The sequence below is a fragment of the Macrobrachium nipponense genome, chromosome 32, assembly GCF_015104395.2.
Source record: "Macrobrachium nipponense isolate FS-2020 chromosome 32, ASM1510439v2, whole genome shotgun sequence".
NCBI classification, from domain to species: domain Eukaryota; kingdom Metazoa; phylum Arthropoda; class Malacostraca; order Decapoda; family Palaemonidae; genus Macrobrachium; species Macrobrachium nipponense.
Window position 1 is genome coordinate 30,992,869 of NC_061094.1, and position 19,639 is coordinate 31,012,507.

The 19,639-nt window shown below is 36.8% G+C and overlaps 1 protein-coding gene across 1 annotated transcript in view; it reads right to left on the minus strand.

Moving 5' to 3' along the window:
* Positions 1-2,665: 2,665 nt before the first annotated feature.
* Positions 2,666-19,639, minus strand: part of LOC135207398 (uncharacterized) — a 30,416-nt gene continuing 13,442 nt past the window's right edge. Inside the window, exon 5 of the mRNA XM_064239126.1 lies at positions 2,666-2,869. Within this exon, the coding sequence (XP_064095196.1) occupies positions 2,666-2,869 (204 nt within the window). The remainder of the gene's footprint in view (positions 2,870-19,639) is intronic.

Genomic DNA, 19,639 nt, shown 5'->3' on the forward strand with positions numbered 1-19,639 from the left:
TTATTAATACATGCCTGCAGAACATGGTTTTCTGGCAGTGTCATGGAGGATTGAGTTTTGAAATTACAGTTGCAGATTGGTTTATGATAATAATAAAACATGCAGTGTACTTTAAATTCGTTTCAATCCTTGCCTTATATTTTTATCTTTGCACAACAAACATTATTTTTTTTGAAAATTTTTGTATCGTAATCTGTGGACTCAATCCTTATCGGCATATTGCGCTGCGGACTATTTTAACAATCGTGCATAAAATGAACTTATTGTTGATAATACCAACCAAAGTTGCATTATCTTGGTACTAACTCAAGAAGCCTTCAGGTCGTTCGATATCCTTGATGCGAATTTTGGATCAACATCGAAACAGTTACTTAAATAGCCGAAATAATTCAACCTGACAAAAAAAAGCGGAAAAATGTTCAGGTCAGGGCGCCATGTTTACGTGAGCGGTAGAATTTCAGGTTTATCATGTGTGTGCCTGTGCGTGTACGTGTGCGTGTGCGTATGTTTTTAAGTTCTTTACGTGGATGATGAGATGAGAAGAAGGAAGTTTCCGCGATTAAGCAAATCCTCTGTGTTTTCCGCTGTTCGTAAATTACAGTATGAAACGAAAGTTCTTTTCCGCCGGAGAGGAAATGAGATACCAAATTCTTAAAACAGGGGAGAATAGTGTAATGCCAGTTGCATTTGTTTTCCAAGAGACTGACGACTTGGAATGCCTAATTGGCTGTGGAACAATACCGTAATTATGATCAGAGATGAAGTTTGAAGAGTCGTGTCCGCTTCATTCTGTTTACAGTCGTTTTGGATCCGGTTCTCCATTTAATTTCTCTCTTCTTTCTTCAGTTCTCTCTTGATGGTGGCCTTTCTACTTTGAGGGTGTAATAAAAGTATAACTTCGTATGTTTCTTTAGGTCCAGTGTTAAGTACGGTATTATTTCTTCCCATTTTATGTAGTAAGTCTTAATGTACTCTTTGCGGTAAGAAAACGTATGATTTACCTACGAGAATTTTGATTTCCAAGGAACCTAACCTTGTCTCTTAAACTAACATCGGTGAATTCACCCGGAGCTTTGTGTTCCCCAGAAAGCCGCCACCTGAGGGCCTTTCATTTCAGGAACGACGAGCACTTATCAGACCTCTGAAATGCACTGCACTTCAGATGTTGGCGGTCATATGTCAACTTGCTTATCTGCATATTTTCCTCAAGCCACCAAATAAGAAAGTTCCTTCAAGTCCCCTAAATCGTCATTCCGTGGTGAATGAAATCGTTCGAAAGCTTTTGATTCATCTTTTGCCTCCCAAAAAATGGTGTTGGATTTAGGAATGCCGTCGTTATTCGTGATCTATTCCTCTCGTGCGGAGGGGATATGGTCATCGTGAGCTTTGTTATTAGTATCTTTACTAACAGAGCAGCTTTGACGTTATGTTGGAAGTGGGCTGCTGACGGATAGTTTTGTTGGAAAGATAGTTTTTCTTGCTATAATATTTTCATAATGAGTCAAGAAGAAGCATAACCTCAATACAATGAATACGATAATAATAATCAAGGTGATAATAATTAACAAATCTCCTCAACACCTACAAATTTCTCATGTCTGATTCAGTTATTAAAAAGATAAAGCTAAAAGAAACAGTCTCAGATATCATGAAGGAAATGTGAGAAAAGTTTCCATTGCATAATTTTTAAATATCTTAGCATTTCACTAAAAGCAGTGTAGGATGACAATTAACAAGCCATAAAGTTTGCCATCGAAAACAGAAAAAATGAAAAGAACCAACCAAGTCAGGCACAATTTCATGTGATCATTTATCCTTGATTGTTTTCCAGGAAGCATAAAACTCCCTTTCACCATGCAAAGCTAGCTTTCAGTGACATGCCATTACATTTTTCGAAATGCAGTGGTTGCTGCCATTCGATGGGAAAAATAACCATAAAGCAGAGGCAAGGAAATTTGTGTAGAAACAACACATGTATTAAGGATTAGGACAAGACGAGAGAAGTCTGAATGCAGATTAAGTACGACTTTAGTTTATGCAGTTTATTATACCCTCTATTCATGCCGCACTTACTTGATAAGTAACACGAAGAAAGGAATGTACTTACTATTTTCTCCATCTTTCGTCGTATACGAGCTGCGATACAGTCCGACGATGACCCGTCTAAGGACCCTTCGAATTCCAAGTACAGAGAATAATTTTTGGGCTGCAATGTACCCTTGGGCCTCACCACCCAAAACTGATTGGGCTCGTACTCGAAAGCATCGTTTAAGGGTATCGGCTGTCCCGTCGACCCATCCTTGAGTTCGGTCTTGGTACATTCATCTGCTTCACATGCACCACAAGGTAATCGATGGGCTCAATCACGCCAATGGTGATGGTGTTTTTACCCTCGAATCTCCCCGTTTCAAGGTCGGGGTGCAGGAAGAGGTCATAGTGAATGGGAGTGGTGGCTCTCGGATGCGATACTCCCTTTCCCAAGGCTCCTTGGGGGCCGCCGCTGTGGTAGTGCTAGAGGGGGGAACTGGGGTTGGGTGAGGTCGTTGGGTGGTCATGTGCCTTTGCGTTATAGTCGCCTGGGGTCTTTGAGTCGGAGGAGAGGATCGATGCTCGTGGTTCGGCGCTACGCCAAAAACTTGAGCGAGGTTACTTTGCGAACCCGCGGTCATGTGACCTCCCGGATCATGCCAGTCTGGGCCAGAGGAGCACCCCAGAAAGCGCCACGCAGGCGATGCATAAGACCAGCCACCAGGAACAGCAGAGCAGCTGTCGATCTTCTTACAAATACTTGACCCATTTCAGCGGGAGCTGGAACGTTCTCACTGACTTTCGAGTTGACTTTCACTGTTTGTTCATTGAAGTTGCTAGTCTGAAAAATAAAGAATATAAATGGCGTTAGATGGTGAAGCTTTGACAATGATTATAAGACATAGTGTGCAAACGTAATATGAAAAACCTAGAGAATCACTGTCTTTTCGAAAGTGCTTGTAATATTTAATAACAGTATAATAAACACCTTTGATTCTTACTATTTTTGCTCTACAGTGCTATTTATTATGATTACGTGTGTGAGCATGCCATACACACACATACACACAGAATTGTGTATACTGCAGTTGTGGTACGATGTAGTGAATAATCATGAAATTCGAGACACTTGTGAAAAAGTTGTTAATATAACGTAGACAGCAATAAAAATGAGAGTTTCGATTATATGATACAATCGTGTTTGTACAATAACCTAAATAGTGTAATTGAATTGAATTTCTTCAATAAAAGAGGGAATGGTAACTCCATTCTTCATCTTTACAAGGACATATGATTTTATTTCAAGTTCGTCTTCCCATTTTCATTATTTTTTAGTGTTTTCCTGTTTTTTTATCTTTCCCTTCTTTATATTGCTCACTGTCTCTTCATTTAGGTATTCTCTCATTTTACTCTTCCGAAAACATAACCCTGAGGTCTGGTCTTACTCTGGAGATCATGTCTATTAAAAGATGTGGGAAAAAAATGAACTTGAGAGAATCAAACGGTAACCAGCTGATCAAAATTCGCGGACATCATTTGACGGACCAAGCCCGGACGCAAAACTCCGCGCAGCCACTTAATCCCGTCATAGAATCGGTCCGTGACACAGGATTAGACGTAAACCGGCATTAGCACCCTGACAGAAATGGATTGAACGGCTTTTGCGAGGTAATGGTCGTAATCCCGTAATACTGTTGTGAGCCACTGGTGTCGATAAGGTCTGAAATTTGAATCAAAACATTACCGCATCCGTTAAATGTCACAGTCGCTAAAAAGGGGGTCATGTTTGTTCAGCTCTTCTCAGAACGGAAGACCCGGAATTCCTCATCATTTTGCCGTGGCCGTCGTATCTTACTTAATACGAAGGATTAATCAGTCCAATTGTTCAGAACATGAACATCTCGTTCCAGTATCATGTCAGCAGTCTGAGACCAAATCCTATACCGCTTTAGATGTATTTTTAGACCTTAAGAGCGCAATTGATCACTCAATATTCACGTAGGCCTACTCAGGACAAAAGACATCTGACACGTAAGAAGTTGAGCTGATACTGGTTCCGTGATTCCTAACATCAAAGATGGATTTAAGTCTCTCCACTCCGCTTTTGAAGAGCGTCTGCCAGAGAAATACTTCGTTCGTTTTTCCCGTTCTTGAAAATAGTCTTTTACTTACATTTTTATTTATTTCCTTATTTATTTGTTTGTTAGTTCATCTGATTTCTAAATAACTGCTCTCCTCTTTATGTATTTCCATTACCTTCTGTTACTTCTTTCCAATTAACACTTGTTCTTTGGAAGTTTGAATTTCAAGTCAATGGCCCCTGTCGGCTTTTCCATGTTAATAGGGTCCATTTTCTAAATAATAATAATAATAATAACAACAACCGCTAGATATTGCATTTTACCATAAGTCTACTCATTTGAATTGTTGTTTGTTAGTAACGCCAAAGTGGCACATTCAGGTAGCAATAGACACGTTATTTCGTTAAAGGGCAATAATTTATTGTGCTTTCTTGTCTTAGAAGGATGAATTGGCTGTCTGTTATCATATATCACCAGATGTGGTCTGTACGTAATACATTAAATCAAATAAACATCAGGGGAACGTCCATCTTGAACTAAGATAACCTCCAAATAAGCCTCTCATTCAAAAAATGAAAAGCTCTTGGAGCACGTTTTATTCCGTAAGTGCCTCAGTGGCGTGATCGGTATAGTCTTGACCTGCCACCTCAGCGGCCGCGAATTCGATTCTTTGGGCATTTCACTGAGGGGTTAGAGATGTGTATTTCTGGTGACATAAGTTCACTCTCGACGTGGTTTCGGAAGTCACGTAAAGCCTTTGGTCCCATTACTGAATACCTCTGGTTCCATGCAACTAAAAACACAATACAAACAAACAAACGAGTTTTAACCAGTGAAATATATTGAATGACAGAGTAAGGCCTTAATCCGCAATCATCCGTGAGCAGAAATGTACTCAAGTAAGTGAGAGCGATAGAGATATTTCGTAAAGTTTGTTTGTTTGTTTGTATGGTGCTTTTACGTTGCATGGAACCAGTGGTTATTCAGCAACGGGACCAACGGCTTTACGTGACTTCCGAACCACGTCGAGAGTGAACTTCTATCACCAGAAATACACATCTCTCACTCCTCAATGGAATCCCCGAGAATCGAACCCGCGACCTCTGAGGTGGGAGGATATTTCATAAAGATTTCCCTAGAAAATGAAGTAATGGCACTAATAGCGCTGCAAATAGAAGCATTGAAAATTCAACGAGGCTGCAAGGGTGGCAAATGATCCTGTCCCTCGTTGACCGCTATATATAAATCCTTAAGCAGCAATTTTCAACCGCGATGCCAAACTTTACAAACCTGAATTGATTTATTTTCGACAAATTAAGTCTTCAACTTCGGAGAGTTTCACCCCCCTATTCAATTCTTGGTAACTAATGATGAGAATTCCTATTTTATCGAAAAAAGAAGCCTAAAACTAAAGTTAATCATACTGTTAAATCGAGCATAAGTTTACAGGAAGCCCAGCTATCATAACAACCTTCTGTGATTATGGGAAAAATAAGATCTTATTATAGCGTGACCCCGTTGTATTCCACAATGGACCTCCTCTTCAAAGCTTCGAATTCGTTCCTTGCTCTTGTTTTTCCTGATTCCTATATTGCTTACTCCGTTGGGATAAAGAAAAAAAATTTGTATCCTATTCTATATCAGTTTGCCCTCTCACTGCCCCACCCCTCCTTTGAAAAAGAAATATTAAGATGAAACTAAACAACATCGTTTGTCGGTCATTCTCAAGGAACACAAGACACACATAAGTTCCCCTCTTGTCTGTAGTTTCTTTCTTAGGAAGGTCTTGAAAAATTAGCATTTTTATGAGGTACAAACTATTGTCAAATATAAAGTAGCCACAACTCCGCCTGAATGCCTTTATTCCCCCATTATTCTGTTAAGAGTCACTCGAGGGTACTGGCGCTGTCTTGTTACCATGCGCGCTAAGAATATTCGTTTCGTAAATAAAAAACTCTCTCTCTCTCTCTCTCTCTCTCTCTATCTATCTATCTATCTATCTATCTATCTATCTATCTATCTATCTATCTATATATATATATATATATATATATATATATATATATATATATATATATATATATATATATATATATATATATATATAATATAGATAGATAGTAGATAGATCTATATATCTATATATCTATATATCTATATATATATATATAGTATATATATATATATATATAATATATATATATATATATATATATATATATATATATATATTATATATATATTTATATATATATTTGATATATATATATATATATATATATATATATATATATATGTAATTACTAGCAAAAACAACAGAGCGCAACTAAACACGAAAATGAAATTTACCAAGCTTTTGAAGCGACCACCTCCCCTCCAATTAAGGATGCAACTGATTCGAATTTTAAAATGATACAACTGTTTTATAATGATAGAGACGATTCATCAGTCTAAACCCTGTTGCATGTTGTGCATGGTCCATTTCTACTTTGCAATATATAATATATATTTATATATAATATATAAATGTATGTATGTATGTTCCACAAACACTTTGAAATGCATCGAGCAATTTCAACCAAACTTGTTATACATTATGACTTACCATCTGGAAAAGAATACTGTGGGGGTAAGACATCATTGGAACCAAAGTGTGTGTGTGAGAAAGGGGTGAGAAAGGTGGTGAAACAAAAATAACTGAAAACGGAAGGTATCCATTGTTTTTAAGGTTGCTGAGATGAATAGTGACATTCCCAATGCCCTTCAAGTCCAAGTTTAGCCACTGGTGAGAATGGGGTGGGAAGGGGTGACATGTAAAAGTAACCGAAACTGCCAGGTATTAGTGTCTAATCCATAGTTTTTCAAGGCCACTGAAATGAATAGTGATGCTCTTGATGCCTTTTAATTTCAAGGTCGGGCCCAATTGGAAAGGGAGGCGAGAAGCAGTGGAAAGGGGTTGACATATATAAAAAAAATGACAGATAATAGCGTCTAATGCAAAGTTTTCAAGGTTGCTGAGATGAGTAGTGGCACTTTCTGATGCCCTTTAAGTCCAAGCATAGCTTTTGATGTTGCTGAAATGAATAGGAGACATTCCCAGTGGCCTTTAAGTCCAAATTCATCCCTGATAGGAAGGGGGGGGTGGGGGGGGGGGGGGGTTGAGATGGGGTGGGTGAGAAGGGGTGGGAAGGGGATGACGTAAAAATAACCCAAAACAACAGATATTAGTGTCTAATCCATAGTTTTTGTGCTTGCTGAGATGTATAGCGACACTCCCGTTGCCCTTCCAGTCCAGTTCAATTTCAGCCCTGATAGGAAGTGGGGGTGAGAAGGAGTGAAAAATACAATGTCAAGACAGATATTAGTATCTAATCCATAGTTTTTGAGATAGCTGGATGAATGGAATACTCTCAGTGCCCTACAGGTGTAAGTTTTAGCCCTCATAGGAATCAGGGGTGAGAAGTTGTGAAATATAAAATGCCAAAAATGCCAGGCATTGTAACTGGAGCAATTAACAGGAAAAGAACATTGAGAGAGAGAGAGAGAGAGAGAGAGAGAGAGAGAAGAGAGAGAGAGAGAGAGAGAGAGAGAGTTCATAGGTTAACATTAGTTTTCCCGGGCAGTGCCTGTTTGGTCAGCCGGTGTGTGTGTATATAAATATATGTACATATCGACCATTTGCCTTTACGATTGCAAATCTCTCTTATGAGGTCTTTATCCCATCTTCTTATGAATGGTGCTGCTAGAACCTCAATGTACTAGCAGCCGTTTCTTATGTTAACTTCTCCATTCAGTAGTTTCTTGTATGGTTTTACTGTCTCATATTTCATACTCTGCTGAACATTATTTATTGCTATTCCTATCTTTTTTCCTTTTCTCCTAAAACAGTCTTCTCGCCTCCTTCAATGGTCTTTAATTACAGCATATCCTTCCATTCCCATCATCTATGTTCCACTTTATAAAAGTAAAAAAAAAAAAAAAAAAAAAACAACTAAGATAAGATTACTCATCTTGATAGTAATTTCCGAAATATTCAGCTCACCGATATTCCCCCTACCCACCTTTCTCTCTCTCTCTCTCTCTCTCTGATGGCCAAAAACCCCTTCGCAATTTCCGAGAGTTTTATTGACACAAAGACGATTGAAGGAGCATTTACATCACGCCCACTCCGAGGTTTTCCAATACCTTGGACGGGGACTCTTAAAACCCTGAATATAATTTTCCCTTAATGGAGCCTTTTCCTTCAAGGACCAAGTCCGCGTGATGTAAAACTTGTTGCGGTTTGAATCCACATCTTTCACCAGAGACGAGATGGATACAGACGGAGGCGAAAGGGTTTAGCGGAGAACACTCAGTTCGGATAAATGGGTTTCGTTTGCAGAATCGACAGAATGTAAATTAGGAGAGACAAATAACTGAAAAAAATTGATGAGGAAGGTGAAAGTGTTCAACGATACTGGTTTCTGTGAGCTTACGAAATAAATAGAGAAACAAATAAATGAAAAACTACACGATACGTTCGATTTCAATTCACATAAGATATTATAAACGCCATCATCCACGATGATGGGCACAAAAACATGAAGAGGAATTATTGTTCTTGAGTCTTGTCTGACAACTGGTGCTCGCCAACTTGTCTGGCAAGAAAAAAAAAAAAAAAAACACACAGCAAAAAATTTCATTTCGGATGAAAACCGACGGGGCGCACAAGTGAGTCTAGACATATCTTTAGAAGGAAGGAAAATGATACGAATGAAAGCAAACAGGGAGGATTAAAGCTTGGGATTAAATATCATTCGGCCTTCAATTTCATCATTAGCTCGATTATTATCATGATTATACCGAAATGATCACATGATCCCTGGTTTAGTAAATTTAATATATATATATATATATATATATATATATATATATATATATACGTATATATATATATATATATATATACGTATATATATCATATATATATATGTATATATATATATATATATATATATATATATATATATATATATATACGTATATATATATACGTATATATATACATATATATATATATATATATATATATATATATATATATATATATATATATATATATATATAATATATATACACATAAACACACACTCATATATATATATATATATATATATATAATATATAGTATATATATATATATATATATATATATATATATATATATATAATGTGTGTGTGTGTAAACTGTAAATATGGTGAACATCGACCGAAATTATTCCATTGTGAAACAAAACGATTGGTCATCTATCTAGGTGTTTCATATAGTACTTCATTTACTGAAGATCAACAAAAGTAACTAGAATTCTATCGTAATCATTATACTGTATACTTAAAGGTAATTTAAATCATTATGGTAACTAAACTGTAACTTCTGAATTTGCCAAGCCTGAACGACGACGAGGTGTCCTTTGTGCCCTCTTACCACTTAAAAAATGATAAGTCCTCTCTCGGTAAATGCTCGATAACAAGGCGAACGCGGGAAAGGAGACGTAACAAATAGACCCCTCCCCTTGAAGATTTCCCATCAGGTTAAGAGAAGAGAGTCTGCAATCACCATACTTACCTCTCTCTCTCTCTCTCTCTCTCTCAGTCGGGCCGCCCTTCAACGCGGGTAACTTAATTTAACGCCATTTTCTTGATGACGAAGAGTCTCTATTGTTTTCTTTTCGTAATGTTTCTATCACATCGAGAGGCAATTATCGAAGGCTTTATGGCATTCCTTTTTGTTAGGGTTAGTCATTGTTTGATTGCACACCAAAACGATCACGTCGATTGCATACCTTGATTCATTTACGTTATAGGTCACATTTGTTAAGTATTTTGAAATCAAAGAAATGGGTCGAGATTCATTAGCGTTTTGAATTTCCAGACTGAAATTATTTCTCAAAACACTTACTAAATGTAAAATGCAGTCGCAATTGGTTTGCATTTATACTTTTTCAAAAGAGGAGAAAGAGAACGAATAATTAATCGTGTCCGGAGATGAATAACCTCCGGTCAAACGAGATTTGAAACGAATTTGGTCCTCCCACAACACTGGAAGAAGCGGAAGGGGGGGGGGGGTGGGGGGGGGGGGGGACGGCGCTCCCATCCCCCGTCGCCCAACTTGTTGATTCAAGAGCCGATGGCGTAGGAGGGCTCAACTGAATGGCCTTGAGTCGCCCAAGAACGACTGCTATAACGCGACCGTATCAGAATTTCTCGCCCACTCTCCATCGATTACAGCGCGAGACGAAATGTCCAACGTTTGAGCTCTTCATTCAATTTCTCCGCTGATGCTCGAACTTGGCATCAATCCTTTCCAAGAGAATTCAGTACTGTTGTTTTTCCGAGGCAGCGAGAGGTATTTTTCTTTGTTCTTTTTCTGTAAGAAAAAAAATGACAGAAAATCCTCCGGGCCGTCTACGAATACTTCGCAGTTCAGCCATCAAAAACATCATTCAAAATGCATCCGATATTCTAAAATTACACTACCTCTTCTTTGGAATGCCGTTGTTGTTCTCGGCTCTCGACGATGGAGGGACGAGCGAGAGGGAATCAGGAGCGGAGGAGACAGGCTTTCCTTTACCAATCATCACATGGTTATTATCAACATCAAACTCAATTGGCAGACGGAAATCGATGACGAACATCCTCCATTAGGATCATGTGAAGAATACACTTTACTTCAAAACGAGACTCTGCTCCATTTCCAAGATGAATTTCTTTTCCTTGCAATATGAGGCCCAGTGAAAGTAAAACAAAATGGATAAACTATATGGTATGATTTTCACTGCAGTCATGATGTCTGGTAATGTGACAGGAGAAAGGGAAATGGTACAGATACATTCAAAGAGCAATCATTCTGGAGAATTCATTGCCTTGCTGATCTGCTGATGAAGACTGGTGTCTGGTTATAAGAGGGACTGTCTGGTGGCGAAAACCCAAATCTTGGTGGCGACCCAAATTAGTCACTTGCTCCAGAAAAGTCTCACGACAGTCTCGTCATTAATATCTTGCTTCAAGTGTCTACTTGACAGTGACAGGTCTGTGTCAATTTGATTGGTGTATTTAGCCAGAGAAGTACTCCTTGAATATATGTAGGTCTCCTTTTCATTATTAATATCATTAGAAACATATGTGAAAAGAGAGAGAGGAGAGAGAGAGAGAGAGAGAGAGAGAGAGAGAGAGAGAGAGAAACCATAGTTCTCTAAGCATAACTGATGTTCTCTTGTGGTCATATACACTCTGTAGTACTGTGGGCCACATTTCTCCACAATACACTTCGTCATAATTTTTGCAAGACTGTGAACACTGGAATCCATTGTTATCAATCACGCTAAAATAGCCTGCCAGATGAACAATGGTAGTCAGATATTATTGATGAATTCCAGATAGCCCAAAATACTTTTCAAGTGCACACAAATGAAGGTCGAATCAATTAGTGTATTGATTTCCGTTCATCACAGGGTTAGCAAACAAAGTGCTGTTTGTAATTTCTTGTAGTCGTTACTCCAAACGTGTACAATATGATTTGTGTATTATATATATGTATATATATAGTATATATGTAGAATCTACTGGTCATTTTTACCAGATACATATTAATTGAAATAGCCACAATGCCCTCTTAACTTCTCGATTCTTCGGGCTTTTTAAGGAATACGATTGTCACTACAAAGCCTTAAGATCCGAGTGCAAGAAATGTGAAGGAATTATGATGTCCGGTAGCGGGAAACGAACCCGGGTTACTTAATTACGACGAGGTTACGTTGCCGGGGTCAGGTCAGCTACGTGACCTCGTCGTGATTATGGTAACCCGGGTTCGCTTCTCGCTACTGGACATCATAATTTCTTCATAATTCTTGCACTTGGATGTCAAGGCTTTGTAGTGACAAGCGAATCCAAAAATGCACGAAGAATTCGAGAAGTGAAGAGGGTATTGTGACTATTACAATTAAACAGTATATATTTATATACAAACATAAATATATATATATATATATATATATATATATATATAATATATATATATATATATATGTATGTATGTTTGGTTGCCATAGTTCAGTGTAGAGGTGTGGGACAGGAAGCTTGCATTTGCAAGCCTCTGTCCGATACCTGACCCGCCCAACAGTCGAACCAACTGTGAGAAGATACCAGCACCTCCCTGGATCAAGAAAAGGCCTTGAGCTCGTAATTTACCCCTGGAAAGTGGATCACAACCTGTAGGGTCTACCCTTCTGGTGCCGCCCCTCTTGAAAGGAAAAGAGGCACATGGTAACAATCCATCGTTGCCACAGAAAAAAATGGCTTAAGTATTAAGCTGAAACCAGTCAGATTTATACAGTTTTATTTGAACCTGTGGTATAAAGTTTGATTTATAAATCGCGTCAGTTGGATTAATTTCAGGGTGAATACATACATACATAGTACACACACACGTGTGTGTGTATATATATATATATATATATATATATATATATATATATATATATATATATATATATTGTGTGTGTGATACACACACAACTTCTCTCCCCCGTCCACATTCACCGGAGTTCAGGAATGGGTACCAACCGTATTTAAAGGTATAGACCACTTTTCATCTAGTTTTTAAAAATTTGAAAAAGAAACTTGATTCATTTAGAAGATGTCTGATGAATGGATTTTCCCGTGCTTAATTATGGCGTAGTTTTACGCACAAATTTTTTTCCCTTTTCGTCTACTTTCTCTCATTGGGCCCGTTGCAACCACAACAGTCGATTGAACTGCCTGGTGATCATTCATGACTTTCTTCAACAAATGGAGTCGATGGAACGTCCCTAGAATGCTCCCTTCTTAATTTGTATCTAACTGCTTTTCAGTTCAGAGTCGAGAGTGCTATAGATAGACCCTCAGAGAGAGAGAGAGAGAGAGAGAGAGAGAGAGAGAGAGAGAGAGAGAGAGATTTCAGTCATTTAGAAAACTTTCATGAGGTACACTTTTAGTTAGCCGTGAGTTACTATTCATTGTTTCCTTTATACTCAGTTTTAAGCAAAGTTAGTTGATATTTAAGAGATTATCATTACACTTTTCGTGTCATATTGCAGAAGCACGAACGGGCGACGCGTCTTTTGGAGAAAAGATAGTGGTAGTATTTCTTGTTGTTGTAAAGACATTTGCAGTGTTTCAAGAGGTAAATAAATTTTTACTATACGTTCCAAGGTTCCCTGAAGTCATTCACTTGATGACAGAACTTTCGTAAACACTCGGAAGAATAAATAAATAAGAATTCCAATAGTATTCACTTTACTCATGCGGACAGATAAACATATCTCGCTGGTGATTCCCAATAACTGAAAGTCGTTCCTTGGCCATTCCCTTTAAAAGCCTGAATATCATAACCAACAGGGATTTCCCAAGACCAGATATCTGGACACATTCATACGAATGTCACACCACCAGAGGGATGTCTCCAAAAACCGAAGGTATCTGTATTAACCTGGTTCCTTCAAGAAATATTTAAAAAATATGCACCACTTGAAGTTTAGGTAGGATCTTTGCAGCCTGACTATAACATCCACTGGTGAAGACTTTTAATTGTTCAGTACTGATTTTTGTATCATAGTTAACCGAGAATAACATTTTAAAAGACTAATTGGGAAGGTCTTGATTTTCTCAGTTTGATTATCAAGATTCGTCGGGATCATACGGAAGTCAGAGTATATCCTAGATCATTTTATTGTCACTTTCGGAAGAGAGAGAGAGAGAGAGAGACTGGGCATCATCTATGGCGCATTCACACACACATACACACACATGGCGAAACCCTTTGCCATGGGATCTCCACTTTCAGCCCCAACGGCCAACATATTTCTTTGTTTTCACGAAAACGATGGATTGTTGATTGTCCCCTTGAGTTTAAACCAATCGTTTATCCACAGGTATGTTGACGACATTTTTAATTTTCAGGCATCTAAGTCACGTACAGCGGTTCCATGATTACTTGAATAGTAAACACCCATGTATTCAGTTTACCATGGAACATGAAGAAAATTATATTCTTAACTTTTTAGATATAAGCATTACAAAAAACTACCGCAAATAATAAGTCGCTCTAAGTTTTAGCATTTTTAGAAATCTACTTTTACTGGTCTTGGAATTTATTTCCAAAGCGCTACATTCTTTATTTACATTCTTTAACTTTAAATAGATAGCATTAAGACTTTAATACTTAGAGCACATTTTCTCTCTACAGCTCCTGGCAGGCATTTGACTCTGAAATAAAGTTTCTTTTAAACTATTTCAAAATTAATGGCTATCCCAATAGCATAATATATAAAGAAATAAAAAAGTTCCTAAATATTTCTCCAATATAAATAGCAAAATAGATATACCAAGGGTGATAAACTAATTATGACTTTTAAATGTCCTTATATAAGTGATCCTTGTTCTAAATACGTTACAAGAGAACTAAGAAATATGTTTTAAGTATAGCTTTCCCCACATTAACCTAAAGTTAATATTTACCAAACAGCCATACTATCAAAGCGTTGTTAAACCATAAGGATAAACCTTGACAATTCATGTTATCCTCTGTTTTAATATATATCATTCAATCATTCATTTGTTGTGTAAACTTTCCATCTGTCTTTCACACCAATTTGTTTTAAGTATACTGTTGTAATTTATTTTAAAGGTCTTATCTATTTTGTTATTTAGTATGCTGTTGCAATTTATTTTAAAGATCTTAACCTTCATCATCTTGTTGCTATTTTTACTCTGCTTTGTCAGCCAATAATTTCATGATCTTTTAACTACTATTAAAATACTGTAATGTCTCGTTTTAGGCTTGAAAATGTTGTTATGAAGAAACAACGAAACACATCGCGAAATAAATATGGTGTCTCTTAACCTACGCTCTTCTTTTCCTACTGAGATGTTTTATAAAACATATTTTAAGGCGTCGTTTGTCGGTGATGTGAATTTTTTAAAACAACCGTTATCATTAAACGGCCAACTAAGATGGCGCGCACGGGATGTCGAAGTACGCACGACTGTGGGGGAGGGAGGAGCATAGAGTTGATCACATAACTTGTTATTCTAAGCACCCTCGCTTTTCCGTTAAGAGTGTGTTCGGGTTACAAGTGTCAGATTCCAGTAATGTAGAATATGCAATGTAGAATAAGCCGAAATGAGGTTTATCTATGTGTTTTTTGCAACAGTGAACTCCACTTTTAAATGAAAAATGAAGGTAAAAGGAAATCGGCAATTAGGCCGATGTGAATAAAATACTTCCATTTTAAATTATACCTTTAGATATGAACTAAGTGAAAATACATGTATCATAGGAGAAACCTTCTCCCTCTCCGTCAATGGTGTTCACTGAACTTCGATAAAGAAGAGAAAAGCAAGTCGAATGGAATCTCACCTTCATCAAAGATAGGCCTATTCAATACACACAGATCAAAGATTTAAAACATATCAAAAGCCTCTCCTGCTCCATCAAAAGTATTCATCACACACCATTCGAAGGACAAAACACACCTAAGAAAACGCTTTCGTCTGTCAGGTGAAAAAGACTTTCTTGATACGTAAGGCTATCATTCAAAATTAGATTACAGTGAAGTCTGTTCACAGGTGACATACTAATTGAAGGGACTGTAATGTTACCTTTTTCAAAAACCTGCGGGGGAAAAAGTCATAATTAAAAGACTATAAATCCAGTTGCCTAAAGGCCGGTTTACACGGGGATAGTTCACTGCCGCCAGTAACTAGCGGCTAATAAACTTTGCAGGATAGTAAGCGTTTGCACGAGGACAGAGTTTGGGTAGTAAGTTGCCGCCAGGGCTGCCGAAGTGTGGAAATGACGTCACTAATACGGCTTATCTTGTCCACATCGTGATTGTTAGGTGTGGAGTGTGGAATCCACACGTAAAAATTTCCACGCTTTTTACTTAAAAAGCGTATGCTAGTTAAAATCTAATATAAATTATGAAAATTGTTTACTATTCTATTTTATAAGTCTCACACACAAATATCCATAAAAATAAATAATTAATTTTATCCTTTTTAATTTGTGGATGCGTTTGGATGTTTATCAGATGCATAACGCTGACCGTTGATCATGTGCAAACCAAGACCTAGAATATAAGCTAGATCTTGACCGTACGAAACTGGCTGGCTCGCTCCAACCAGCCTCAGTTACCTATTCAAAATTATGTTCAATCTGGTCCTCAACAAAATCTACATTTATTCTTTTTCATAATACTAGAGAGTATTCTTATTTGCTAGTTTTCATAGTTTTATGTTCTTGAAAATTTTGTGAAATATATGCATACATTCATACTGCCCAGTTTGGTAGCCAACTTATTTTTCAGCGATGACTTTACAGCTTGCAATACACATTGCAAATTTTGCAAAGTGAAAATGATTTAATGTGCCTTGTATAATCAGTTTGGTTATTCTACAACTACGGTGACAAACTTTTGAAATGAACGGGCTTTTAATGATTTCATAAACTATAATTCGTATAACGTAAGGCCTTAGCAAAAATCATAGGCCTAGTTTACCAGTATAGATGATACCGCTCATGATTTCGTTGTCAGTTGATATTGCCCTAAATGAATGTGTGTATAACAACGATAAAAGTGAGAAATTGCATAATGCAGTGGTAATTAAATCTTCATGTAAAATTAAATGGTTCAGTACATTAGACTAAGTCCAGGATACGTTGCCAGTTTACTTTTCTCTAAAAAATAAGACATAGTTATAACACCGGTGCTTACTATTACATTTGCAGCTTCAATTCTTATGAAAGTGATTGTAATTATGTAATAGCAATGATACAGTACAGTGATAATTATTTTTTCAAGTTCACTTGCAAGCATATAACCAACCAACAGTGTTAGTTGGCCCAAGATATAGGTCTAGTCATTATATTTATGGCAATAATGCCGGATTGAACATCATTATAAATTTGTCGTTACATTTCATTACGATGATGTGATTAAGATGCCTTATATATATAAACTTGTTGTAAAACACCTATGTTACTTTTTTCATCGTCAAATTGAATGTGTCATTCAGTTGTTCATCATCAAATTAAAGGAGTACCGACTGTTGTTGAGAAGTGCTTCTTTTACCCTCTCAAAAAAAAAAAAAAACTAGAATCAAAATCTAACTAAATGTTTAAACAATATTAGCTAAAAACTTATTTATATAAAATAAAAAAAAGAAAAAGCTTCTGGTTGGAATTCATACCGCTAAGTTTTGAGCACTTACAAGATCACGATAAACAACTTATACATTCCATCGAGTTCGATTAAGTCAAATATATTGCATAACTGGCAACTGTCTGAGACCGTGTGGATTTCATCAGTGTGGAAATCTGGCAGCCCTGGCCGCCACTCGCCAGTAGCGAGCAAGATGTCTTCTGACATAGTTGAAGCAATTGATGGTGCTTATGTCATTCTCGCTAGGGAAGTACAGTTGCTCATCAAAAGAAAAGGAAGAAGAAGCCCAAAAATGTTTGGGTGGGAGAAAATGGATTCAAAGAGGGGATATATTAGGAGGCTCTAGTACTTTAGTTCGTGAATTAGCAAACGAAGATCCTTCAGAAATATAGGAAGCATATGAAAATGAGCCAAGAGAAACTTTGAGGAATGCTACGTTAGTAGAGCCTACCATATCTAAGAAGGATACCATGATGAGGAATGCATTACCAGCCAGATTAAAACTTGAAATAACATTACGGTTCTTGTAAGTCAACAGGACCATTGTCAAGTAGCGTATATTTAGTGATGAAGGCTTATTAAACGACTGATCAAAACACTGATAAGTCATTTCACTCCAAGCTATTCGTTGCTTCATATGTGTATTTTATAGAGTATGATTTTTAAACTCATAAAAAAAAATTGTTGATGAGACTCGGCTTATTGTTACATCCCGTAAGAATGGATCGGCTCTCTTAAAGCAAGACAGTCCAGGATGATAAATATCCTCTACCCCTGCTCCACTTTTCTTAGATTTTTCCACTTTTATTAACTCTTGCCTATAAACACACTTCAGAGTTTTGATTTTCTTTCTTAAAAAATCAAGGTTGGGAATGTTTACTTCCAATTCAATCAGAGCATCTCTTATTTCTTGAAGAGCTACATCCCGCTTATTACGATTCATGTAATCGTTATGTCTAATGTTCCACAAACATTCAAATTCCTCGTATTTATCCCAAAACTTTATTTCCTCGGTATTCCACTTCTCTGACATGGTTATCGTTCTGAAGGCAAGTGACTACTGGACAGTTTACTAACTTTGCCTTTGCACGGGGATAGTTTGCTGACGCCAGTAAACTATCCTCATGTAAACGGGCCTTAATGCATCTCATAGACCCTTCCCCACAATCCCTGACTACTCAGACATCGCGTACGCCATCTTAGCTGAGAGCAGCGTTAAGGAAAAACGGTTATTTTCAAAATTCACCTCGCCGATAAACAAAGCCTTAAAATGTATATTATATATGGAACATTTTCTGCGTAGAATGACTTTTCTTTCATTTCTCAAAATATTTGCATAAACTCTTGTCACCCTGCATATATATATATAGATATATTTATATATATATATATATATATAATATATATATATATGCTTGTATATGTATTTAGAATCTACTGGTAACTTTTACCAGAAATGTACGTAATTTATTTACCACAATGCCCTCTCTTCACTTCTTAAATCTAATTAGTCGAGAAGGTAAGAGTGCATTGTGGTAAATAAAATTACATACGCATCTGACAAAAAGGTACTTTTAAATATGTTAATTACGGATGTATGATGGCTTCATACACGAAGTACCTTCCATTATCGCTGTTCGTTTTCAAATACAAGTGGATGTCAATTACAGAGCCATTCATCACTGAGTGTTTTATATATATATATATATATATATATATATATATATATATATATATATATATATTATTTGTGTGAATGTATAATATTTAACATAAGACAGTGAATAAGAAAAGTATATATAGCGTTCGTACTATCAGCATATACGCATTATCATACTCGGTATAACTTTTAAAATTATGATGGATAACAAGTAAATACCTTAATCTTGGGTATTTCAGCGTGATTGCGTGTTTGGCATGGTGAAACTGACGTAGGGACTGGAATCAGAAAGCAGGTAAGAATCGCTTTGACACTGAAAAACAATGAACAGGAATTCACTTCATTGGTCGACGATACATGGGCTAAACTTTGAGCAGCGTCAAAACCGGTAATCCGATTTATTCATTTTTAAAGACCTCATTTTAGGAACAGCAATATATATATATATATATATATATATATATATCATATATATATATATATATATATGATGCGAGCTGGCTTTTTGAAAGATTGTGCGTACGGAGTCGCTCCACGATCCGTCAATTACAGCAGGCGTAATAGCAAAAAAATTGCCCATAATCATCAAATACGCCCAAAGTTGCGACACGAAATCTAGAGGCACTAAAAAG